This window comes from Emys orbicularis, chromosome 2 (genome assembly GCF_028017835.1).
Source record: "Emys orbicularis isolate rEmyOrb1 chromosome 2, rEmyOrb1.hap1, whole genome shotgun sequence".
Taxonomy (NCBI): Eukaryota; Metazoa; Chordata; order Testudines; family Emydidae; genus Emys; species Emys orbicularis.
The window spans coordinates 140225656-140252311 of NC_088684.1; the positions used below are offsets into that span (position 1 = coordinate 140225656).

The 26656-nt window shown below is 47.6% G+C and overlaps 1 protein-coding gene across 1 annotated transcript in view; it reads right to left on the reverse strand.

The window, feature by feature from the left end:
- The window catches only part of RASSF2 (Ras association domain family member 2), a 38189-nt gene extending 13336 nt beyond the window's left edge, over positions 1-24853 (reverse strand). Inside the window, exons 1-5 of the mRNA XM_065398907.1 lie at positions 24819-24853; positions 11132-11222; positions 7797-7872; positions 6881-7032; positions 1782-1870 (exon numbers count right to left, since the gene is read on the reverse strand). Coding sequence (XP_065254979.1) covers positions 1782-1870; positions 6881-7032; positions 7797-7872; positions 11132-11190 — 376 coding nt within the window. The 5' untranslated portion in view covers positions 11191-11222; positions 24819-24853. The remainder of the gene's footprint in view (positions 1-1781; positions 1871-6880; positions 7033-7796; positions 7873-11131; positions 11223-24818) is intronic.
- Between the last annotated feature and the right edge of the window lie 1803 nt (positions 24854-26656).

A 26656-nucleotide genomic window follows, 5' to 3' on the forward strand; every position in this document is an offset into this window, starting at 1 on the left:
GTAGACTTCCTGTTTTTACAGACCCACACGCAGCTTCCTCTGATATGGTCATATTGCCCCGGTAAAGAAGGCATTAGAAGGAGTCCTAAGACAGGCACACTCGTTAAACGCTCTGAGAGCTACTTACCCACGATGGAGAAGATTTCCCAACGATACATGAGCCTTTTAGAGAATTAACATTTAGATAGCACTTTCCCTCCCAATCGCTCCCAAAGCACATTGCCCTGGCTATACCGGAACGGCTTCATCTACTGCTGAAAAGCAGCCATCTCCAGAGAGCAACACGGTGGGTCTTTAACAGTGTCTTGGGACACCGCATAGCAGTCAAGGAGGGGAAGCTGATCAGCCAGCCAGAACTGCAGGAAGATCCAGACAGGCAAACTGTGATTACAGATTGCCTTGTCCTCGGGACTTCTCCATCCACACCCTTGGAAGATGGGCCATGGGGGTCTTCAATGATCCGAAATGATCTGGTTTTCTGTTTCTCTGTCTCAAGAGGACAGCTTTGGCAGCACCACCTGTTAATGCCATTCTGGGGCACCCATTAAGCACCAAGACACAAAAAGGAGCATCAGGGGGTAGTTTGGTCCCAGGAATAGGATATAGGATCTGGAGAAAGGAGACCTGGATTCTATTCCCAGCTCTACCACAGAGACCTTGGCCAGTCAGATCCTTTCCCTGTGCCTCTATTCATAGCAGGAACTAGTTCCCCATCCCAACTGGAATATAAATAACAACCTAGTGAAGAACAACCCCATTCCCTACAGCATTTGGGCAGTCTCCCATCCAAGCAGCAACCCAACCTAACCCTGCTTAGGGTGGAAAATCAGGCAGGATCAGAGCTCAAGGCAACAGGACGGCACAACACCAGCATGGTAAGGGTTACTATACTAAAGCATGCCTGGAGCAGAGACAAACCTCCCTCTGCTCTTTACACAGGAAAGGCCCTTCAGACTCAACTCTGTGTGCACACACAGCTGAAAGGGGGCGGGCAGGAACTTCTTAGAAATGTTTACTTCTCCATGGTAACGCTACTAAACAATGGCTCCTATTCTTCCTCTTGCAAACCGGGAGCAACCCAAGCACCAGGGGCGCAGGGGGACTGCCAAAGGAAAGGGAAGCATGGGAACAAGTGGAGATTGTTACTCAACAACCCTTGCTTTCCTCTGGGGTTTCACTCTGGGCTTTCGGAGTAGCTTCTATGACACCTGCATAGCTTCTGGGCAAACGGCAAAGGCTACGCTAGTCCCACACGAACATGCTCCCCGAGATATCTGCGGTGGATATTTTGGGTTAGGCTTAAAAAACTCAACAGGTTAACATAGCTACAACTCCCTTCCCGGGGAATCTGAATGCGATAGGGCCAGAGAGGTTGGAGAGGAAGATACAGTAATAGGCAATGTTAAAAAAACAAACCTTGACTCATTCAATGCATAGGATGGACAGTGCTCACTGAACAAGCAGCTATTGATTGTTTCTTCTTATCCTTGTTATTCAATGTGTGGACCTTGGTCTTAATTACTGTACACCGTTTAAACGTGCTGGGAAACTCTTGAGCGACCATAACTAAAGGCATTGCTACTTAGAATACAGATAGATAAACCATTTCATGCAAGACACATGCAAGAATAATTTCTGACAGAGTGATTCCACTGAATCAAAGAGATTAGAATAAAAGAAAGCAAAAGTTTTAGGCATGGGGCATCACCCCTTTGGTTTATACTGGAACAGCCTTCTGAAATAAAACAGATCAGTTAGCAAACCCACCATCCTGGTCTCACCTGTTCCACTCTCTGAGTCATCAGCATCCGTGGGGGTGTCAACATCTGTAATCTGAATATCGGGTATGATACTTGGCTTCACTGCAGACCTAATGAAGAGACAGACATACTGTTACAATACAAGATCAAAGTCACCAGCCAATACAGCGAGCTCACTTTCTCACACATAATGGAATGTCAGATGTGGATGCCTCATCTAATGGACTTTTTTTTTTTTTTTTTTTTTTTAAAGCACTAACACACACCCAAGTAAGGTTCGTGTCTCAGAGTATGTAGCCAGGCCAGATAACCCCTACACAAATACAAGCAAGGTGGAAATTCACCCCTTGTGCAAAAGGGCCAGCCCACTTTTGCTGGTCCTCCACACAGGGGTGAATTTCATCCCTGGACACTTTCCGGTTTTATACCGGACTGAGGTACATACACCTGTGCACATGCACACACTGGAAGCCAAGAAGGCTGGGACTGAAATTTTGGATCAGAGGCAAGAGTGGGCCCCCTATTTGACAAGGCAAAAGCTTGCTAGGTTTCATTTCTACTGCCATTAGTCTGTAAAGTAATTCAAAGACAGTGTCCGCTGTTGGACGTAGCAGAGAATTTCTGCCACCCTAGTTTTCAATATGCTATTTACTTCTCTACACTACAGCAGGGAGAGATTTTCGGCTTTTAGTCCCACAAAGTCTAATACCTGGGGAGAACGCTGAAGTGACCCTCAGATTTAACTTGGCTAAGACACTGCAGGCGATGTACGCCCCTCTGCAGTGACGTGCAATGCCACCGCATGACTTCAGTCCTCTTAGTAGCTGGCACTTGCACCAAGTCACATTCTGCTCTCAATAGCTATGCAGAGGTAGTGGGTCCAGGAGATCGCATTCAGGGCTAGAAGTCAGGAAACTGGGTTCTATTCCTGGCTCTAACCTGCTGGATGACATGGGAGAGCTCGCTTCTCTCTGTTCCCCCACTCATGTCTTGTGTATTAAAATTGTAAGCTCTTTGGGACAGGGACTGTTGTACTGTGAGACCATACAGTACCCAGCGTAGACTGGTTGGGTCTCTAGATGCTATGGCAAAAAACACAACAGTGTGTCCAAGTGCCATGGAATTCAGTGCCTACATGATGATTTTAAGTATTGTTTTTCAATGCACCCCACATCTTAACACACAGCTAAATGGAATGCATTGGTCCTGGTAAGACAGTCAATGAAAAGTCAATCTATTAGTTCAATCAAAAGTTTATCATTTGACAAGTCCAATTCATTAGCTGTAATATCAGCAAATCAGTAAGGACTTTATGCAGTTGGAAAGATCAGGTGGCTTTCTAAAGGAGATTGCCCACATTTCTGGAGATTTAAGGGAAGCGTAATGATGCCTTTTGATAACATAGCAAAGCAAAAAACAATGTGTTGCGCAGAATTAATGCCCTATAACTGTGTCCCCATCTCAGCTCTTAATATCAAACTACTCGGCCAATGGAAATGTTCTGGATGTAGATTTTCCAGCTATGATTTTCATCCAAACTGATTTTTATAGGGGAAAAAAATTGATGAAGTTTTCCCCCAAATTCCCTTCCCCTTTTATTCCCCCCCAGCCAACTTTACTTAAGTTGGATGTTTTGAACAGTAAGTTTTTGTTGGGCTTCACTGCTGAAGAGAGGATCTCGTAACAAATACTGGGTTATATCAAATGTTTCAAAATATAGGATGATTTTCCTTCAGAGATAGATCCCATGGAATATGTTTGTACAACACCCACAGTGGGTCCCCCCCCACACACACCCTGGTCATAAAAAAATAATGTGGTCGTACCAGAATGATGTGAAGAAAGTACCGTGAAGTAAGACAGGCAGCAACACAATGATTCCAAGGGTCGCATGATGCAAGACAAGACATAAGGAGAGTTCACTCAACAATGAAATGATGGAAAAATCATAAGGACAGGAAGGGAGGAGAGGGAGACAGGACCGATGAGATTTACAGTTCAAGACAGTGAACTGGGACTTCTCCCAGCTCTGCCACAGTCTGACAGCATAACCTCTGTGTGCCTCAGTTTACCTAGACGTAAAGCAGTGATAATACTAGCTGACTTCACCGTAGGGGCTAGGAGACTAAATTCATTCCTTTGCAAGAGGCTCATTAGCACTCATTTCCTTTCTGGGATATTCTAAACCACCTAGGTGGAAGCAACGTTAACTTTCCCATCCCAGTCTTCACATTACTTTCTCCCGGTCACATTTAGATCATAGAATACCAGGGTTGGAAGGGACCTCAGGAGGTCATCTAGTCCAACCCCCTGCTCAAAGCAGGAGTAATCCCCAGACAGATTTTTGCCCTAGATCCCTAAATGGCCCCCTCAAGGATTGAACTCACAACCCTGGGTCTAGCAGGCCAATGCTCAAACCACTGAGCTATCCCTCCCCCCACTTATAGACACTTTCATAGAGTTTAAGGCCAGAAGCGACTATCAGATAATCTAGTCTCATCTCCTGTATATCACAGCCCCTAAAATTTCACCCAGTTACCCCTCTGTTGAGCCCCATAACGTGTGTTTGGCTAAAGCTCATCTTCCAGAACAGCACGGAGTCTTGAGTTAAAGACAAAGACAGGGAATCCACCACTTCTCTGGGTAGTTTGTTCTAATGATTAATCACCCTCACTGTTTAAAAATAAATAAATAAAACTTTAAAATGGTGCCTTATTCCCAATTTGAATGGGTCTGGTTTTAGCTTCCAACCATTCTTGTTCTGCCTTTCTCCACTAAATGAAAGAGCCCTTTAATACCGGCGATTTTCTCCCTATGAAGGTGGTTTCTACACTGTATCAAGTCACTGCTCAGTCTGGTAAGCTAAACAGACTGAGCTCTTAAAGTCTCTCACTGTGAGACATCTTCTCCAGCCCTCCAATCATTGTTGTGGCTCTTTTCTGCACCCTCTGTAATTGTTTCAATGTCCTTTGCAGAACGCTGACAGCAGAACAGGATGCAGTACTCCAGTCTTTCTCCTCAATGACATGTATTGTCCTTAGGACCCCTAACTCTCCCTCAGAGTCGCTGCTTTCCAGGATCTAGTCCACCATTCTGTAGGTCTGGCCTGCGTTCCTTGGTGTAGAATTTTGTATTTGGCTATGTTAAAGGAAGCGCTGTTATTAAAGGCCCCAATCCTGCAAGGAGCTTCATGTGGGTCTCTGTCATACCAGAGACAGCTCTTTGTCGCCTTGTCTTCACTGGACTTTTGTACCTTCGGTGAAGGATTAGCCTAGGGTAAAAGTCCAAATATTTGCTACAAACGTACCCACGGAAAAACATCCAAACTAGTCTTTACAAATATGTCAAGTGCCAATTAACGTCGGATAATCAGTTAATGCAAGGCCCCATCTTCACTAGAGAAAAAAGACAAGGCCCCATCTTCACTAGAGAAAAAAAGGTTAAATCTTAACACGTGATTTAAACAAAACAAAACGTGGACAAGGCAGTTGTAGTTTTAACTTGCATTAGCCCTTCAAGGTAAACACTAGCAACTGTTGCCCAGGGAGTCTTACTTCCCCCCCCCCCCTTTTTGACTTTTTTGTTTACTCTGGAAGGTGTAGTTTTTGGGTTAGCCAGAGAGCTGAACTATCCAATCTGCAGGGAAACTGAGCCAACAGCCAGATCTGATGGTGGGAACATAAGGCACACCCTAGCTGGGCCAGAGAGAAGAAAGCTGTATTAAAGTTACATACTCTTTGTAGGGAAGTTGCAAGAGCCAAGCGAGGAAAATAATTCTATTGGCAAATCAAGAAGTTAGAATACCTCCTACGGGATATGTTAAAATACCGAGTCAGTGAAATACACTGACTCTAAATAAAACCAGGGGAAACTTCACTCTACAGCAAACCTAAGCAAGCTTAGCTTCTGTTGTAGATTGGGTTGCTTTTCACTGCCTTCCAGATAACGCGCACACAAAAAGCAGCACTGCAAGATGGGAATTCACAAGGCTGTCTCTCATGTTTGTTTACCAACTGGCAACGAAGAATTAATTCCGCCAGCCAGCAATTGTACAGAAGATTTTTTCCATCCACAGATCTCCAATAGCTTTACAAGAGGTTCCCAGTTCAGAGATGGGAAATTGAAGCACGCAGGAGTTGTGTGATGTTGAACAGGTCACTTAAGTCAATGGTACAGCTGGGAAAGAAAGCCCCAGGTGTCTCAGTTCCTACCATCCAACTGGTTCTCTGAAATAAGCAGACTGCACTGGTAGAGCCCTAAGCCCAGTAGCAGGACCTGCCCATCACAGGAGTAAGGACTTAGTGGCTGCAGACAGCAGCTTTATTAGGCGAGGCAAAAGAAAGCCTCTCGGGCAAGATGGCAGGAGATGTGAAAAGCTCACCTTAGATGTACTGAGGGCTTTGAGCACCAGCAACTGCCTACACCAGTAGCGCTGGTCTATTCAGCAATGAGCCAACTGGCTAGATTCTCCTCAGCAGCAGCAGGGCTACAGAAGTTCCCCAATCTCCCCCATAGGGCTGTACAAACCATCACCGTAGCGTTGACCAGCTCAGATGGGAAGAGCTTAGCACACAGTTGTAATCTGAAGGCAACCAGTAGGGTGGCAGTGTGGCCTAGTAGAGATGGCACCGGAATAGGACTTTGGAAACCTGGGATCTGTTCCCGGCTCTGCCACTAACCCATTGTGTGACCTTGAGAAAGTCACTTCATCGCCCAGTGCCTCAGTTTCCCCTCCCACCCTATTTAGCATGTAAGCTCTTCAGGGCAGAGCGTGTCTTCCTACATATTTGTACAGCACCTACCATACTGGGGCTGTGCTCCTGGTTGTGGCCTCTAGGCGCTACTGCAATACAAGTAATAACACACACATCACTCAATTCTCCAGGTCAGGCATTTCAACACTCTCCCCCAGTGACTGCAGATGACACTGGCAATAAGCCCTAATTCAACCTCAGTAGGGAGGAGAACCTCATCGGCCTGTTTCTGGAGCTGCATGTTGGGTCCCGGTGTTGCATGTGTGCGGTCCAGCAGACACCCAGGGATGTCTCTACCAAGACAATGAATCCATGCCCGGGAGTTCTAACAACTTCCTCCCTAAGCAGAGCGGACCATCTACTGACCCCTGAGCGCCCAGGTTGCAGCCAGAGTGCCAAGAAGAGGAGGAAGGAGGAGGCCGGATCCGCTGGTTGTCATCCTGCATCTGCAGCCGGATGGGCCTGCGCAAGCCCCAGGAGATGTTCAGCAAACCCTCGACGATGAACTCGCCTTCCTCCTGGGCAGCAAACACAAAGACACACATCAACATCTCAGAGCGCTGCCTTGGCCAGAGCCCTCTCCTCCTCAGCCCTGCCGTCCTGTCCTGTCAGCCTGCCCTTACCCCCCACCAGGCTCTCCAAACACTTGATTGTCACTAACAAAGCCTCACAATGTGAGAGACGGGCCATATCATCTCCACGGTATGGACAGGGAAATGGAAAGCCAAATGGTGTTGGATTTACTCAGTGTGTGACATCATGCCATTGGGCAATGTTGGAAACAGAACCAGGAGTCCCGACTCCAGGCCTAGTCTACGCTTAAGTTTTAGGAGTAATATTTTGCTTAGGGGCATGATTTTTTTCAGCCAATGTAGTTATACTGGTAAAAGCCCTAGAACGGAGGCAGTTACACCAGTATAAAAAGACTTTGTACTGGTATAGCTTATTCCCTTTCCCATATGGAAATAAGTATACTGGTAGAAAGCACCTTTACGGAGATACGGCTGCACACAGTAAAGGTAGTTGTGTCTCTTTAACGACACCAATATAGTTAGTGAGATACATTGGATCTTTATGTCTCCCTCCGTAAAATAGGAACTCAAGACCCCACAGCTGTAGAGCTCCTCCTTGCAATAATAACCAGCAATCAGCTTGCTTTGCCAGCAGTCACTTTTTGACCTCCAAGGTGGGCATTGACCCAGACGGTCTCGTTTTTCCACGCAGCCTCCTCCATCTAAGTCACAAGACCAGCCTGCTCGATATTTACTCATTGATTTCTCACCTCTCTGTACCGAAGCTGCAAATTCTGACCTTCATAATACAAGTTGTAGGTCTTCAAGTGCAACAGCAGTTCGTTTCTGGAAGATAAACAACATTAATGCAGGCAAGGAGTTGCACTGAGACGAGGAAAGAACCAAAGCCTGAGAAACTCGGGTTCTTATGCTGCACCAGGCCCTGTGGTATCAGAGCGCCTGAAATGGTAACCTGAAGGGGCTGACCTGAAGCAGGTTTGATGGAGTCAGGAATGACTTTCCAGAGCCAGGGCTGGATTAAGGCAAACGGGTTATAGGCACGATGCCTCACGACCCCGCAGCCCTGCATCTACATGGGACGGCAGGAGCAGGCTCCCCACGGCAGAGCCATCTGATGCCCTGCTGAGGGACTTAGCACTGCTTCTCTTTGGCCAGGCTCAGGCTACCCCACTTGTACAGCCCTGGGATCTGCCCAGGAGACTGTCTGCAGGCTCTGGCAGGAGTCACTGCAGTGGTTACGCTCGCGTCGCTCCTTCAAGCTTTTCTTTACAATGGCAAGGGATGGAAAAACATTTTCTCTTAGATATGAAAGTGGAGATTCCCACGGGATCTCCTGACTGTGGGAGACGAGGCCCTGGGTGTGGGTCCGTAGCACTGATAGCTTAATCCAGCCATATCCAGAGCTTGCATTCAACAACTGAGGGCTACGAGACCAGACCTTGGTCATTCCCTGCCTCAGCTTCCACTCACACTGCACGGAAAAGGGGCGTGTTGGGGAAAAGCACAAAAGCATGCCGAGGTGGAAACAGAGACCCTCTTCCCAACCTTCGTGACGTGGCGCACAACAGCTGCCATCTGGAGAGGGGAACTCACTGCTCCCTAGGGGTGCATCAGGCTTCTGTGTAGCTCCTACTACTCCAGATATGGGGCTGGCAGCGAGGACAGGCTGACATAAACAGGACTCCCCACCCTTACCCCTGTACACATACACCTCCTTTCCTTCTCCTCTCCTGTACCTCAGCCTGTCTTGATGGACCTTAACAGAGCACCGTCCTTGTTACCAACGAGTGCCAGGCGGCCCATGCTTTCCAGTAGGGATTCTTCCCAGGCAGTTACTGAGCAGTAAGCTGGAATCTGGAGCTGGTGACCATTTAGTATATGCATTATTGCAGCACCTAGATTCTCTCTCACTCACCCACCCACCCCGCACAGAGTCAGAGACTGTCCCTGCTCTAAACAGACACGACTGGGGCAGGGAGTATTATCCACATAGAAGGCAAAGTGCGGCCCTGAGCAGTTAACTGATTTGACCAAGACAGTCTTTGATAAAGCCAAGAATAAAGTCCAGAACTTCTGAGTCCTAGTCCAGGATCTTAACCACATGGGACAAGGAGTACTCTGTGCCACTCTGTGCTGCCAGCTGCACATCTGGAAATGCGGAAAAACCGATACCCAGAGAACCGGAACCACATCCTAGAGGTCCAGTGATCACTTCCCATTTTGTTTCCATAAGCCCTTCAAAAAACAATCTGCAGGGTGCATCAACGTATCGGCCCTAGAGATGGGCAATGATTTTGCCCCACTCTAAGCACTCGCACCAAATATGGGGGCCATCAATGCTTGTTTATTGCATCTTCCGGTCAAGAGTAAGGAGTGCGCAGCCACAACGACTGTGTTCTGCCAGCCAACACTGCCCTGAAGGAATGCTGTCTGGGCTTCGCAAGAGGCCTTTCTTCCAATGATCAAAAAACCCACTGCAACAAAAAACTCAGACAGACCGACCTTGATGAAGCAGACTTCAAGGCTGCAAGACAAGCAGCTTAGGGAACACACAGTCATTTGACTTGGTACCGCATTTATTGTCAAAATAATAAAACAGCCCCCATCACAACACATTTCTGATGTCTATTCACTGCACCAGCCCCCCATCTTACAGTTTAAACAGCACCACAGGTGTAGATACTGAATGGAGGAGGGGAGGGAAAAGAGAGACCTAGCATAGGTACACAGGTCCAGATCCTCGAAGGTGTTTAGGCACCTAGGTCCCATTGATTTCGATGGAGGTTAGGAACATAAATATGTTTAAGAATTAGGGCCCTCGGGCCTGATCCTCCGGGTAGCTTTGGCTGCTTGGCACTACTCTAACAATGCAAAGCAGCCAAAGCACATTGGCCGGTTTGGCCCGGAGTGCGGCAGGTGCAGTATTTTCCTGACCTCTAGAGGCGTTTTTTTTTTCAGTATGGGAATAACATTGTTCCCATGCAAAGGTCACTAAATGTCTGATCCATCCAACCAGGCATCTCACAAATTGCCCAATCACTGGACTATTAGGTATCACCTAGGTAACGTTTCTATTAAAATACCATAGGACGGACACCTAGCATTTGCACAACACTTCCAATTTGGAGGTGTCAAACTCTGCAAAGGTGGGGGAGTTAGAATCGTAGCAGATTAGGGTTGGAAGAGACCTCAGGAGGTCATCTCGTCCAACCCCCTGCTCAAAGCAGGACCAATGCCAACTAAATCATCCCAGCCAGGGCTTTGTCAAGCTGGGCCTTAAAACCTCTAAGGAAGGAGATTTCACCACCTCCCTAGGTAACCCAATTCCAGTGCTTCACTACCCCCTCGCTCTCATCTGTCACTAGGTTGCCTCCCCCCATTCAGTAAGGATCCCACACTTTCCCTGACCACCTTCTTGTTGCTAACATACCTGTAGAAACCCTTCTTGTTACCCTTTGCATCCCTTGCTAGCTGCAACTCCAATTGTGCCTTGGCCTTTCTGATTACACCCCTGCATGCTCGAGCAATGTTTTTATAAATATACATAATTATCACCATTCCTATTTTACAGATGGGGAAACTGAAGCAGACAGACAGACTACAGCCAAAAATTTCCCAAAACACTTGTCCAGTGATTTGGGGGCACCTCAATCTAAGGCACATGCAGAGATTTGGGCCTGGTCTACGCAACTTTTGTTCCAGGGTAACTATTTCAGTTAGGGGTGTGATTTTTTTTCTTTTTCTTCTTACCAACGTAATTCTACTGATCTGTTATTATAGCTTATTCCTACTTAGGGGGCTGGGTAATAACCAGCATCTTTCCATCTTCATCTCCTTGGCTGCAACCCATTCAATGATTTCTCAGCCATGGAATGTTACTATTCAACCCAAGGCTCCTCTGTGGATTTTTCCATGCTTTGCATCATCAATTGCTAGAGAGATCACCTCCCCTTCCACCTCTGTCCACAGTTTTAAGTTCTTTGTGTGTCTGCATCTGCCCCTCCTCCACCAGTCACCAGGGCCTTTCATAAATAAATCATAATACCAAAAATATTTCTGTGTTAAGCTCTGGTTGTAATCTTACTTTGAAATGTATTTGTCTTTTCCACAGGGGACTAGGGATGACTGGCTGCAGTAATCCATCCTCACAATCTTCTTTCATTAGGAGCAGAGATCTGAATTGTAGGGGGGGGGGGGGGAGAAAAATACAAGAGAAATTTGCATTAATCACTGCATCATTTCCATCTTAATATGTGCAGATTGGGCCGGATCCAAAGCCCACTCGACTCAGCGGGAGTTTTTCCACTGACTTCAAAGCTTTGGATCCATCTGTCAGCTACATCAGTCCATGGTGCAGACGGCAAAATAGAAAGTTCCAATTCAAATGATGCGGAAATATGAAAAAAGTCAGGTGAGGGGAAAGTAAAGAGAATCACTGCAAGTGCACCATACTAAGCCGACCCAGGGAGACACAATTAATAGAATACTTTGTATTTCTATTGTACCCTTCCACCCAAGCCCTTTTCAGATAGGAAGGTATTGAGCCCGTGAGGCAGATATTATACCCGTTTTACAGATGAGGAGAAGACGACACTTGCACTTGGACTCTAGTGTTCTGGTTTCAAGTCCCAGCTCTACTGCAAACTCCCCACTTACAAGCAATTCACTTACTCTGTGCCTCAGTTTCTCATCTGTGAATGAGGATAATTATCCTCTCTCTCTTTCATCTATTCAGGTTCTAAGCACTTCCGGGCTGTTCTTACTTTATGTACAGCACCTGGAGCGTTGGGAACTTTAGGTGTGATCATAAAAACAAACACTCACTGACTTGCTGCAGGTCGCACAGCGAGCCATTTGGCAGAGGCAGAAATAGAACCCAGGAGTCCTGATCTCCCACCTTCTACCGATGGATAATTGTCAAAGGTTAGGGCAATGACCATTTTATTGTGCTGTGTTTGTACAGTGCCTAGCAGAACGGGGTCCTGGTTCATGACCAGAGCGCTCCTAGGTGCTATTGCATTAATAATGATAATCATGTTTAACTCACACATCCAAAGGTTCGGAGGGACATCTCTTAAATCTAACAGGCTCTGATCAGTTACCCGGAGCTGCCAGTTACTTTCTGAGCTGGAAATGCCAGGGGCACCTCTGAAGGTATGTTGACACTTCCACTCCCTGGATTCCCACAGGTGCAAATAGGACGGGGGTGGCGGGAAGGAGAACTATTTATCATTCAGATCAGATTCCAGTTTGGGTCAGTTCTCACCCACCCCTGCTCACAGCAAGGTTCCCCTCCATCCTACCACTCCTTATCAGGATGCAACTTAGGATACCCTCTGTTGTTTTGAGAATGGCTGCAACAGACACAGAAACCTCCATCCAGTTCAGTGGTGTTTCTAAAGGGAGACTAGAGGCCAGGCAACCTTGGATTCTACAGATAGGAAGAAAATTTGGAACATGCTTTTCGACTCCACTGGATCAGGAGAGGTGTTTTGGTTGAACCCAGTAGGGAAAATGATAAATAAACAAATACAAAGACAGTTGGCCTGAACACAAGACTCTCCTTTGACCAATCACCAGCAGCCCGAGGTGACATGCATTTTTCCCCCCCATGTATCAACACCAAATATCCCCAGCCATCATATTTGAATCTGCTTCTAAGGAGAAGCTTGTTTGAATTCCCCAGTGGAAAGTAACACTGTCTTTGATCAGCTGGGGCCTCAGTCGAGCTGTTGTGACTATTTCACATGAAACACTCGACCACCTGAACATTTTGGGTCCTGCCTTTCGTTTCAGTTGCAAGGGAACAACACCATTTCACACACAAAGAACTGCCTGTTTCCCCTGTATACACTTGGAAAAAAACAAACCAGTTGTGTTTTCAGCCTGATTTCACTGCCCTTAAAAAAAAAAAAAAAAACCTACATATTATAAACTTTCAAATGCAGAATGGCCTTGCCACCAAAGTTGATTTTTTACATTGAGGTCCAATGATTTATTTATTTATTGCAATTGCATGGGTTTAGATGTGGAGACAGACACTTGCCAAAAAAAAAGTCATTCATTTTTTTACCTCTGAAGTGTCCCCACATGAAAATGTCAGTTTTTATTTATTTATTGGGAGCTATGAAGCATAACTAAAATGAGATGTTTTCCAAGACACCCAAGAGCTTTAGGCACTTTGGAAAACATAGGCTCCTAACTCACTTGGGTGCTTGTACAATTTTTTACTTAAACTCTCACTTCAATTACTTAACAAATAATTAGAAATCACTGCATTACTTTGAAAGATGTAAGCTTTTCAGGGCACATTTCTTCATTACGTGTTTGTGAAGTGTCTAGTACAAGGGGACCCTGATCCCTGTTTGAGACCTGTAGGTGCTACCCCAGCACAAATCAGACACTTCTGTAATAGATACTTAAATATGAGATTTCATGCCAAAAATATCCTCCACTTTATACACAACACACACGCACTTTCCTCAGCTGTACAATGGCAATACTATTATTGGACCTCCTTTGTAAAGTGCTTTGAACTCTGCGGATGAGAAGCACTCTGAGATCCAGGTATTATTGTTATTCGTTTCCTAAGGAAATTGCTCAGTCCTTCTCTTCGTCTTGAAGAGAAGGGCCCACGTGTTAAGTTAAAGATACAGGGTCTTCTAGCTCAGTATCACACTGAAATCGATGGCAGATCCACATGGTGGTAGCAGGGTCTGGAGTGAATTTCACAGCACTACTGCACAGGGAAGTCACTCCAGGGCCTCAAAGCCCTTCACACAAATAAGCTAGTTCGCTTCACACTGCAAGGAGGTGGATATTTTACAGAAGGGGAAATGAAGGCACAATGAGGTGACTTGCCCGCAGTCACACGGGAGCCAATGACTGGGTCAGAAATCCCTGCTCCCAGTTCTCCTGGGCCACAGTTAGGATACCCTCTCCCATCCCACACTGGCACAATCCTGACCAAAACTGCAGCTACATTCCAACTCCATGCTTCTAAATCCAGCAGCGGCCCAAGCACAAAAGCCTATATTTAAACCCAGCAACAGCGAGCGTGAGACACAAGCAGACAAAGGGCAGGAAATTCAAAGCTACAGCTAACAACTCCGTCCACAGTGCATTGTCCTGAAAAAGGAGAACAGAAACGCAAAATAAGAACGCAACTAACGACAGAAAGACTAACTCGGCTTTTCATTTCCTAGCTTATGCTACTGAGTTTCACAACCACCTCAGCAAGGCTGAAATAGTTGGGTTAAGCTGTGAATGGCCTGGAGGGAGGCAGGCAATGTTCACTTAGAAAAATTAGAAGGAAATACTCTTTTTTTTTTCATTGGAGACTAACAAACATTAATATTGACCAGAGGTGTGTTACTGGTCAGGCAAACATGAGCCATGTTTAGACTGCCACATTATGAACTCTGGACAATTATTACTATTAGCACTGACATAGTCCTACAAGTCGCAGCTGTGATTGGGGTCCCATTGTGTTAGCTAACATACCCACACGTAGCAAAGACCGTGCTTGCCCTGAAGAGCTTTTACAGTCTAAAAGTTGGGGAAAAGTAGTATTGTCTCCAGTTTACAGATGGGGAGACTTAGGCACAGAGAAATTAAGGTCACACAGGAAATCTGTGGCAGGGACAGGAACTGAAACCAGATCCGGCACACCGTTTAGATAGACAAAGGATGGGAGGGGAAACTGAGGCACAGACAGAGAAGCAACTTGCCCAAGGTCACACAAGAGATCAGTGCAAAGCTGGGAATAGAACCAAGTCTCCTAACTCCAAGTCCAGTGGGCTGTCCACTAGACGACACTGCCTCTCAATGTTTTAGTATCCGTGTTGTGGTCTCTGGGTCTTGTATCATTCCTCTCCCCTTTTTAGACTTGTTCCACGTACATGCTCATTTTGATAGGCAGAAATGTATCTGTGTAATCTGACTAATTAACTTCACAACCAACCAATCTCAATGTTATTCACCTCCAAGGAGGTGAACAATGGAAACTTACAAAGGGAAAAATCCTGATTTATCAATGGCAGAAGTCAAGAACAGCACTTCTCTACCTCATGCGAGCGTGGAGAAGTTCAGTGCTCGTAAAGAGATCCTCAGAAGAAAAGCATCATGGTGCGTAGTGCAGTCCGCATCCTAACAGAGAGATTCTCTTGTGGACCAATTCCCCGCCCGTTGTGGATCACATAACGGTGTCTAGTAGAGGCAGCTGGGCTCTTCCTCACTCACAGACGTTCTCAAAGGCCATCAGGCTGTCCAGCGAGGAGCCTGGACATCTATCTCAACAGCCTCCTTCCCAGCCAGCTCGCCAAAGACCATGGCCCACAGATTGATCTCTGAAGAGATAAGGGATGTATTCCCAGCACGGCCACTGACTTGGACCTTTTCCCCCTTCTCTCTCTCCCCTGCCCCCATCAGTAAAACAGGGATAACACTGACCTTCACACCAGAATTTCTGTGACCTCTGAATGAAGAGTGATATGAAATTGTAAGATATTAAGTGGACAGAATTACTGCTATAGAAACAAACAACATACTCACAGGACAGATCTTGCCATGCACTTCTACACCCAGTTCTCCCTGAACGCTCAGCAGAAACATGGGTAGAGAACCAGCGACCAGCTCCTCATGCCCTCTTTGAAAGAGCAAAAATTCAAGACAGAGCAAGAGGGTGGTATGAGTAATGGGGCCGGCCGGACGGCATAGATATCCGAACAGAATGGATGAGCGTCCGTAGGCCAAACTGAAACCAGGATGGGCGAAAAATCCCTCGGAGACCCGTAAATGAGGAAATTATGTCTTATTCTATGCGAGCTCAGAAGGGAGGAACAGAGCAGAGACGGCATTGCTGCGGGGGAGGGGTGGGATCCATCCATCTCTCAGACAAGAGCAATTGCTATTACAAAGACAGCAAGGACGGAGGGATAGGTGACTGATAGGCGAGTCGGGAAGAGGCGACAAGGCTGCATCCGAGACACACAGACTGATGCTGAGGCAAATACATATAACGAAGATTCGCAGCAGTATGGCTGAAGATCAACCTTTCAACAAGATGTCTGGCCTGGGAAAGTTTCCAGCCACCTTGTACCACCTCAATTTGACCTTCCCTGAGGATGGAGTCTCTTGACCTCCTGAGGTCTCTTCCAATCCTAATATTCTATGATTATTTTGAGAGGAAAGGACAGTGTTCATGTAATTAAGACCCTGGCCTGGTGCTGACAGGATCTTGATTCAATTCCCATCTCCGCCAGACTTGTTGGGTGACCTTGGGCAAGTCGCTTCCTCTCCGTGGGCCTCAGACAACGAGAATACTGGCTTTCTTCCACCTTTTGTCCATTTGCTCTATTTAAATTCTAAAAGGGGAGATTTTTTTTCTAAAGCATTTAACAGAGTTAGGCACCTAACTCCCTTAGGCACTTATGAAAATTCACACCCCACACTCTTTGGTGCAGGGACTGTCTCTTATTAAAAGTCAATATAGAGCCTAGCACTACAGGACCCAAATCTAGGTTGGGGCCTCAAGGCTACGGGAATAATTACCTTCTGCTACAGAGAGCTCCACCAAGAAGCCCTTACACCCACCCATCTCCCTTCCTCAGAGGGGTCCGTTAACGAAACCCGAGGCTACGTGACTAGTGTATTCTGAAACATCATCAAAAGTTAGGAACCGTTGGGGAAGTTACCACCAAGTAATTACCACACAGAGGAAGAAAAAGTTACACAGTTACTTGTCCCATGCAAAAACGTTACCCGAGTCACACACAGATGGGCAGCGTGTGTGTTTTTCTTTAGGGCTCTTAGACTCCTTTGCCATCTCAAAACACACACAGCATTATGCCTGTCAGGGCTTCTCCTCAGGATCAGAGTTACCCAAAGGCTACAGAGATAAGCACTGGCCGCATCAAACAGCTGCAAAGAAGCAACCAGACTGATGTTTCTGTTCTACGGAGATAACAAGCCTGTTGGCCCTCAATACTTTATAAAAATACTGGGGAACTTAGAGGTTTTTACCTTGAACTAACCAATGCAGCAATGACAATTTGCATCAGCCGGGGAATTTCCCTCTATCCATTTACACCCCTTAGCAGGCTACTTGTCTTAATATACCCATAGATAGGCTTGGCAGAATTCGATTTCTATGTTATCGTCATTTTTAACACATAATATTTATTTTTAAGCTTTTCCCCCCTGATTTAAATTCTCACTGTTGTGCAAAATTATGGGTTTCAGGCTTTTAAGATTTGCATGGATTTAAATTTTCACAGATTGAATGACAGTAGTCACCGAGATTCAAAAAGTTAAAGCTTTATAGAACCATTGAAGCACAGATAGTCAACACCACATCAAAACGTAGAAAGTACATATCCTCAAATCAAATGCAGCTAAGTTCTCAAGCAGCATTTTCCTTCCTCGGCCTATCTGTAAATGTCGATTATTAATCGATGGAAATGGGTGTGTGTCGGATTGTGTGTGCACAGGGAGGTCAATGTTTCCAATTAAAATCTAATCTTTCCAAGTCTACATGAAGAGCATCCTTGAAGCTCCTTAACAGCCGCACGCCTAAGCCAAGAAGTGCCGGGGGGCCTCTTAGAGCAGTTTATACAGCACCCTTCAAACACTCAGCCACTGCTGAAATCAGCAAAGGCTCTCAAGCTGGACCAACCTCAACATAAACTAGAGCAGGGGAGCTGGAACAATTTGTATAGTGGGGGTGCTGAGAGCCATCGAACCAAACTGTAAACCCTGCATATGATGGAAACCACTTCAAGCCAAGGGGTGCAGCAGCACCCCCAGCTCCAGCACCTGTGAAAGAGAACGGTTTTTGATTTGGGAACTACCTATCATGGTCCGGTGGAGCCCAGATTTATTAGCATTTCTGACACGCTGTACACCCTCTCACACACACACACTGCTGTCTGTGTTAAGGAGGATAGGGGGCAGTGGATATATTTATGGATAGTCCTTTGTTTATGCTCACGTTGCAAGTTTTAATTCAGGCAGTAGGCGCCTGAAGCACCCGGTGGCTACTGTAGTTGCAATTTAAAAGGTTTGAAGCCATACATAAAACAGCAATAATAAAATGCAGCTGTCTCTGGGGTGGAGTGCAGCAGTCAGGGTAAAGGAGAGAAATTAAGGCCAGGGACACCCTCACAAAAAATGGTTCTTGCAAAAAGGTTGTGGAGATCTTAACTGCAGACGTGCTTAGTAAGGTCCCCAAGCTGAGCCACATGGTGTTTAATTTATCTACAACGGGAGAGGGAGAGCCCAAACCTATGGTTTCTCTTGAAAGTTACATTATGGATGAATTTATAGAAGGTAAATGGGCTTACCCTTATGTATTTTGCCTGCCTTATGATTCAAAAAAGTTGATGCCTGGGAAGAGCCCTCCCTTTGTGAAAGCAACTTAGAGCTGGTGCAGAAGCCTTGCCAGGGTGTCTTCAGCTTCTCAGACGGAAGATTTGCTTTTGATTGAGCTCCAACTTCCTGTTTATCGACTGGCTGCTAGATCTGAAGTGACAAGCTGCTTAAGCCTTCTCTGACACCCTCATCTCTGTCACCATCTCCATTTCCTAAGCAAGACAAAAAGCTGCCAGTTCTTCCTTTTTTGGGGTTTGCTGTGCAGATTCAAGGTTCCTCATGCAGGGTTTCTAGAAAGGGGCTTGGCAGTCTGACGCTGACAACCTCACACCCAAGGCAAGACTTACTTTCCTTGATGTGTAAGGATCTCCTTTTAAAAATTATAAATACCAGAGCTCACCCACAGATGTGAACCAGTACTTCCAGCCCTCACAATACAAACATGAGATCTTTTACAGGCCACCACTCTCTTGGAGAGATGGTCTGAGCAGCTCAATGTAAACAAGATCAAACACCTGACAAGTCAGTGCACAAAACAACCCTCAAGAGGTGCAGCAAAAAGGCTCTTATTTAGACCTGGTCAGAAGTACTGTCTCACCCTGTGGCCTAGGAATCGAAGTGGCACTTGGGAACGTGAAGTCCTTTTGTGGCAGAAGCCCATAGTAACTACAGTGGCATTTGGGGAATTCAAACAAAAGCAATAGAAATGAGTGTTGCTGTAGGTCTCAGAGAGAGAGAGAGGGGGGGGGGGGGAGGGGAAATGAGTCAGAGGATCTTCTATCTTATCAAGATTTTAGGATCACAGAAGCTTAAGGAAGAAACCTAGTAATTCAAGGAGTCAAACCCTCTGCCAATGAAGAACAAAGCCTGATAAAGAATGATTTTATTAACATCTAGTATTGTAGCACCCAAAGGCGCATGTTAAAAATGCCCCCCTCCCTGTATGCTATATAATTACTACATGAGGAGCTTCACTCTAGTCTAGAGTTACACACACATATCAGATGTTAAACCTGACTTTAGTCCCGATGGCCAGAAAGAATGCTCGGCGCCCTACACGAAGCCTGATTTGCTCCATCACTTTATGGCTGCTGCGTCATCGAGTCAAACGGCCATTCTGCTCATCTCCCTTTAACACAGTTCGACAGGCCACCCGGATGGCACCGGAGCAGCATGGAGCGTTCTGAACGAGCAACTGAAGTGCGCAAAGATGACAAGTATGGGTCACTTTCACGCTGTTACACAAGCCATGCCTTTACTCGCAGGTATAAAGAAAACCTGTATGGTGTAGGAGTAGATGGGACAAAGGAGACACAGGAACCAATGAAGACTATTGCAGCAAGAGACGCCATGAGTTTGGGTTATTAAAAGGGAGTCAGATCTGAAACTTAAAGCTTTGAGCAGACACTGCTAACAGAAAACTCCAGCTGATCAAGGAATCCCAGAGGCTGTCCCTACCGAGCAACACATATAGGTAGAATTGCATTACTGCAACAATTCCTTTATTTTCAGAAACGCTGGCTAAACAAGATGCCTCTGATCTAGGCAAGGGGATGGCTGAGATCAACAAATTTGTGGACGGAGCAGGATGTAGTGGCTAGTGCACAGGACAGTCAGGACTCCTGGGTTTCACATATAAATAGATTTTAAAGCTTGAAGGGACCATTATGAGCTACTCTGACCTCTCAGACCACACAGAGTGCAGAATTTCCCCCAGCGATTCCTGCAGTAAAAACTGTGTAAGTCAAGGTTGAACTAGAGCATAACTTCATTTAAAGAGTCCAAGAGAGAGCATTTGTTACACCGCTTGTTAAGCCGTTCCAGCGGCTAACCCTTCCAGTGAAAGACGTAAATCTTTTGTCCAGTGTGAACTTTACCATCTTCAACTGCCAGGGTTCTATCATCAACGGTGCCAGCAGGTCTGTACGTGACCTTGGGCAAAGTCAGGTAACTGCACCGTGCCTCAGTATACCCAACCATTAAAAATGGAGCCTATTTAATTACTATTTGGCCCGCATGCATACTAGAAGAATCCCTTACTCTTTGCAATGTCCTTTCAAAGCTTTAGTGGAAGGGGGCTACACAGAAGTGCGAAATTATATGAGGTTTCCTGAACCAATTCGAAAACTCAATGCCTCCTGCACACACAGAAGGTTGGGAATATCAGGATTTAGCAGGTTTGTCATGCAACATTATCTGTTTCTAAAGTCACTTTCAGGGCTGACTGTACCAAAATGCAATCTACCCTAAAAATCTTTTTCAGACCATTTTGTCCAGGTCCTGACAAACCCATCTGCTCTGCAAAGCCACCCCTACCAAAACCCAGACTGCTGGGTTCCTTCACAGCCACTTGACTCACCCCTGTGTGCTGGCGAACAGTGGAATGGCATACTCTCCGGCAGCCTATGCCCCCAGACAGCAGTGTTCAGATTCATCCGACACCCTCCCCACTCACAGCACCGGGGTGCCCCGGGCAGGGCAGCACAACACACACGTGCTCCACTCTCAAACAAAGCTGCTCCTGTAAGCCTCTTGCTGGGCCTGCCCATCTGGAGGGCACCCTAAGCCATTGCAACAGTGATGGCAGAAAAGGAGAAACAGGCTGCGATGGCAGGGGACGCTTCCGGGAGTTAGCCCAGAACTTGACAGAAACCTTGAGCAACAGCGAGAAGTGACGTTTCTCTGGAGAGCTGGGGGTTTTTCATCCCTTCCTGTAGAAGGGATTTCATCCCTTGTGGCAGGAACAGCTCTCATTAGTGGCCAGGAACTGGTGTAAACTGCCCTATTGCTGTAGTTTGCTAACCTGGCACCTGCTCATCTACACGTAGGGTGTAGCACCAGCGCAGTTATGCTAATTGATGGGCACCGAGAATTGGATCAGAGCGATTCCTCGGGGCAGACACAGTACACCTTCCTAGGCGCAGATCTAAGCTTTTATTTAAAATGAAAGTTCCTATCCCCTAATGACTATGCAGGAAACCCTCCAAACACAAACCTAGTGAAACTAACCCCAAGGTCATGCTCCTGCGTCTGCAGACAGCCAGAAACATCAGAGGCCACCCTCAGGCCGGAAAGCAGGATATTAAGAGTCAGGAAAGAGCATCAAAACACCATTGGAAGCCCTGGACTGACTTCCTAAACTGTTGGGTCTGGGTGTGAAAAAGGAGCCATCGTTGTGGGTCATCAGTGGGGCTCAAAGCTGGGACATTCAGCACCAGTTCCCACCAGCTAAGCACGCAGAGGTACTCCCTTGGCTATGGGGAGATCGCTCTGATCTTCGGAGAGGGCCAGGCATGTCTGAAAGACGTGTGCATAGCAGCTTAGGGTGGAAGAACATCCCCACCACTAAAAGCTGCCCGAGTGTGAATCCCCACACATGCCCCAATCAACAGATATTTCTGCGCTTTGAGTCCACCTTGAGAAGTATCAACTCCCTCCCTATCCCGTGACCCATAACCCAGTGAGGGCAACCCGGTCTTAGGCCCATGCAACATAAATGGTCACATGGAGCCCTCTCCATCCTTGTCCTAAATAAGGCTGCTTTACTCACAAACAGGTGCTCACTCCAGCAATTCTCACATGCCCTAGGCCAGGGGTTCTCAAACTCCATCACACCGCAACCCCCTTCTGACAACAAAAATTGTTACACGACCCCAGGAGGGGGGACCGAAGCCTGAGCCCACCCGAGCCCTGCCACCCTGGGGTGTTGGGGGGGGGGAGGGAGAGTGTCAAAGCCAAAGCCCCATTGCCCCCCCCCCCCGGGGGGTCCTGTAATCTGAGCCCCACTGCCCTCAGGCTTCAGCCCCAGACAGTGGGTCGCGACCTGGTTTTAATGGGGTCACCAGGGCTGGCTTAGATTTGCTGGGCCCAGGAGCCAAAGCCTGGGGGACCCACTTTGGGATCCCAACCCCCAGTTTGAGAACTGCTGCCCTAGGCAATGGCGGTATCTCTAGCCCGGCTGTTGTAAGCACTGCTGACCCAAGTCCACAGGGCAATTCCTATAACGGGAGCCCAGTATCCAATTTAGCGGGAGAAGGCTAAAGCCACTGTCCTACTGAGAGCCTGGTACTGTGCCCTGCAATGCGGCTGGACAGGGAAAAGCATGCCACTTGTTATGAAGCTGGGCACTAAAACCCCCTGCTTAGGCCCAAGTGGATATTGCCTAGAAGGATCCTGCTCAGGGGAAAAGGAGAGAAGCCAGGTACAAGTTAGAGGCAAAGGGTAGGAAGGCCTCGAGATGAGACCCAGGGAAATTAAGTGGGATGGGTCAGAGCAATAGGGTGTATTGAACTGTTCACCCCGAGGTCACTGGTTCAAACCCAGCCCGACTAGAAATAGTTGCCATCAAACGGCTTTTTGTGGCCTACAGGAAATGAGCTAGTGGGTTTGAGTCCAGTCCTCTCCCTTGGGCTACATCCACATGAGAGATCTCAGCAGAGGTCCAGGACTACAGACTGAACTACCCTTTCACCCTAACTAAGATGTCACAAGCCAGCGGGGAGAAGCATTCCACTGTATCCCCCTCCCCATTGTTTCTCCCCAGGCAGCAGCTGCTCTGGAAATCAACACAGGACTCCAGCCCACAGGGCATCTTTCACGAGCACTAAAACCAGCTCACGCGCAGGTCAATTCGGGTGAGTCAACCCTGTCCAAGGGGTCAGCATGAGGCCTGCGCATCTCTTACATCTTGAAGTGGTGCCGATGACCTGGTGAAATCAGCACTTGAACAGCTTCTTCGTTAACAGTCTCACTACACAGGTCATTATTCTGAGCCATGTTATCATTACTCAATCACAAATACATTTAAGGAGATCGTTAGGAAGCCAAGAGCTTTGAATAATCATAATGGCTCCTTCTGACTTTAAAAAAAGCTGTGAATTATTAAGTTAGACTTTTTACAGTTTTCAGAGTAGCAGCCGTGTTAGTCTGTATCCGCAAAAATAACAGGAGTACTTGTGGCACCTTAGAGACTAACAAATTTATTAGAGCATAAGCTTTCGTGGGCTTCGGTGCATCCGAAGAAGTGGGTTGTAGCCCACGAAAGCTTATGCTCTAATAAATTTGTTAGTCTCTAAGGTGCCACAAGTACTCCTGTTATTTTTACAGTTTGTGTGCTTAGTCACACTTATTTTGTTAAGGCACATGAGTCTGTCTTACCCACACAAGTCTCAAACTTGCAAAAATTTATTTACGGGGAGAGGGGGAAATGTGGAGGTTCGCAGGGCTCAGGGGGCTCTCGACTGGAACATGTTTCACATAAACACAACATTGGGCCAATAAAGATCCCTCCATAGTTTAAAAAAAAGGTTCTGAACCGCTGCTGTCTTCCCCTTTCAAAGATTGCAATTGTAGCGGTTTTATTATTTTCAGAGGGCCCGTGTGGTAATGTTTGCCCAACCAACTTCTGGAATTCATACTGGGTTGGGATGGAGGAGCACATCTGTGAAAACCCGTAAGTCCTTCCCTCTCTTCCTCCTCCAGGGAAACTTACTTGAAAAATATACTTGAAAAGTTCAATATACGCACACCCACTGAATAGCTCCTGATCTAATCTCCCTCCAATGCCTCTCATTGCACAATGACCTCCCCATAAATCAGGATTTAGAACAGAAAGTCTGACACACTGAACAGCTTTGTGAACTTTGCTAGGTGCCTACTGAAAACAAGACGCTCGAAATCCAGGAACCAGTTTCTTCCTCTTTCAGCATCCTTCCCCCCTCCCCCGACCTACACAGAGCAGAGTCCAAATGGAATTGGGAGTCTGTGTAAATAAAAGCAGGCTGGGGGGGGGGGGGGGAGAGGGGGAGAGTTACCCAACCACCCATGCTGATGGCTAAGGAGGAGGACACCGAGATGATGCAATTTGCTTCAGAGCAGCTACTAAGTGGCAAAGTTGGAGAAGACTCCCCAGGGGTCTCCACGCCTTGTCCTGACTCCTGGACCCCACTTCTTCCCTGAGCTGGGACAGAACCCCAGACCTCTTGCTCCCAGCCTGCTCCTGTAGTCCCTAGACCCCCTGCATCCATCCCTGCCCCCCAGAGCCAGGAACAGAACCCAGGCATCCTGGCTCCCCGCCGGCTGCTCCATCCACTGCGCCAGGGCTGTAGGGCTCTGCAGCGGGCACGCGGCTCCAGGCCACACCGTCCCATCCCCCCCGATCGCTCCCGCACGGAGATCCGCCTTGAGCAGCCCCCCGGCCGCTCTAGGATGCCTCTTGCAACGTGGGAGCAGCCTTGCAAGCGGCTGCTAAACTTTGCAGGCTGCAGCCCATGAGCAGGGGCCGGGGCGGGGATCCCCTGACAAGGGCCCGCCTTTGTTACCCAACTCCCCCCGCCCCAAACCCGTGCACCCCACTCGGGCGCCCCCCTAGCAGGGCTGCAGAGCGAGCGGCCGGCGCTTACCGTGCGCTGGGCCGGGCAATCAGCAGCCGCCCCGCCGGGGAGCCGCCCCGCTACTCCGGCTCAGTGCCCACTCCGGGCGCCCACCCCGCGCCTCCATCAGCCGCCCGCGGGGCGAGGGCAGACACCGCCTGCTCCTCTCAGCCTCCCTCCCCCGCTTCCCCGTCTCCCTACGCCCCCTCGGCTGATAGGAGCCCCCCGCACCAATAGCCGCGGCTCGTCCGCGCAATTCCGCAGCCTCATTGGTGTCTCCAGCCCCCCTGCTCGGTGGGGAGAAGGGAGGAGGAGCCTCGGGGCCCGCCCCGACAATGCGCAGCTGGTTAGTGGCTTCAGCAGCTGCCAGAGTTTGGAGTGTCATCAGCCTCGGACGGAGGAGGAGAAGGAGGAGGAGGGTGGCTGGCTGGCTGGCTTGGAGAGCCTCCCCCAGGTTGGGCTTGCAAATCTCGGGAGGCTAAAGAGGATAGAGCTGGGACGGGGGTGTCTTGGAAAGCCCAGCGCACGGGGGCAGTGGGTTTGGAGGGGCACTAGCTGCACTAACATCATTTGGCGATGGTGGCGTGGGGCTGTGATGGGAAAGAGAGAAAACTTTTGTGAAAATCCTTGGTGGAGAGTCACAAAGGCCCCGGGCCTGAGGGGGTCTGGCTACGTTTGAGGGTCTGGGCCAAAGGATCTGCCCAGGCTGGGGGTTCTCACACCTGCGTCTCACAGTTGTCACTAGGGTGACCAGACAGCAAGTGTGAAAAATTGGGATGGGGGTGGGGGGGCAATAGGTGCCCATATAAGAAAAATACCTAAAAATCGGGACTGTCCCTATAAAATCGGGATATCCGGTCACCCTAGTTGTCACTCCAGATCAAACACAGTACGGGTCTGTAGGGATCAGGAGTCATCGCCAGTTTGACGCATCATTGGAATGAGCGAGCAGGAGTCTTAATCCATGTCGAAGGCATAGGCAGATCCAAGCTCCATAAACTAGAAACTGAAGAGTTTTCAAACTGGGAATAAAGTGGAATATTTGAACCGTGCTGGTAATTAACCATGGGATCAGATTGCCAAGGGACATCTGTTCTCCATCCTTGGAGTCCTTACATCTAGCTTGGGTGTTTCTTTAGGTCAGTGGTTTTCAACCAGGGGTATGGGTTCCCCTGGGGTACACAGAGGTCTTCCAGGGGGTACATCAACTCATCTAGATATTTGCTTAGTTTTACAACATAAAAAGCACTAGTGAAGTCAGTACAAACTAAAATGTCATACAGACAATGACTTGTTTATATGGCTCTGTGTACTATACACTGAAATATAAATACAATATTTATATTCCAACTGATTTATTTCATAATTATATGGTAAAGATGAGAAAGTCAGCCATTTTTCAGTAATAGTGTGCTGGGACACTTGTATTTTGATGTCTGGTTTTGTAAGCAAGTAGTTTTTAAATGAGGTGTAACTTGGGGGTACACAAGACAAATCCGACTCCTGAAGGGGGTACAGTCGTCTGGAAAAGTTGCGAGCCACTGCTGTAGATTAGTCACGCCAGCTTCTACCACAAGCTATTGTGCTCAATGCAGGAATCTCTAGCTCTGACCCACTCCTCTAGCAAGGTCCTGTGTCCTGAGCGTTTGCTGACCCAAGTCAGGCTGATGTGTGTGGATGGAATGGGCACTTGGGCTCAAACCTGAGTGTGCAGGGTAAACATACCCTAAGTGGGCTGACCTACCCCGGTGTTGAGCACCTTGCACGTGTCTAGAAGTTCTGGCCTAAGTAACTTGCCCAGGTTGGTGCTGAGCTGGTAATAGAATGTAGGAGTCATAGGAACACAGGACTGGACTGGGCTTCCTGAA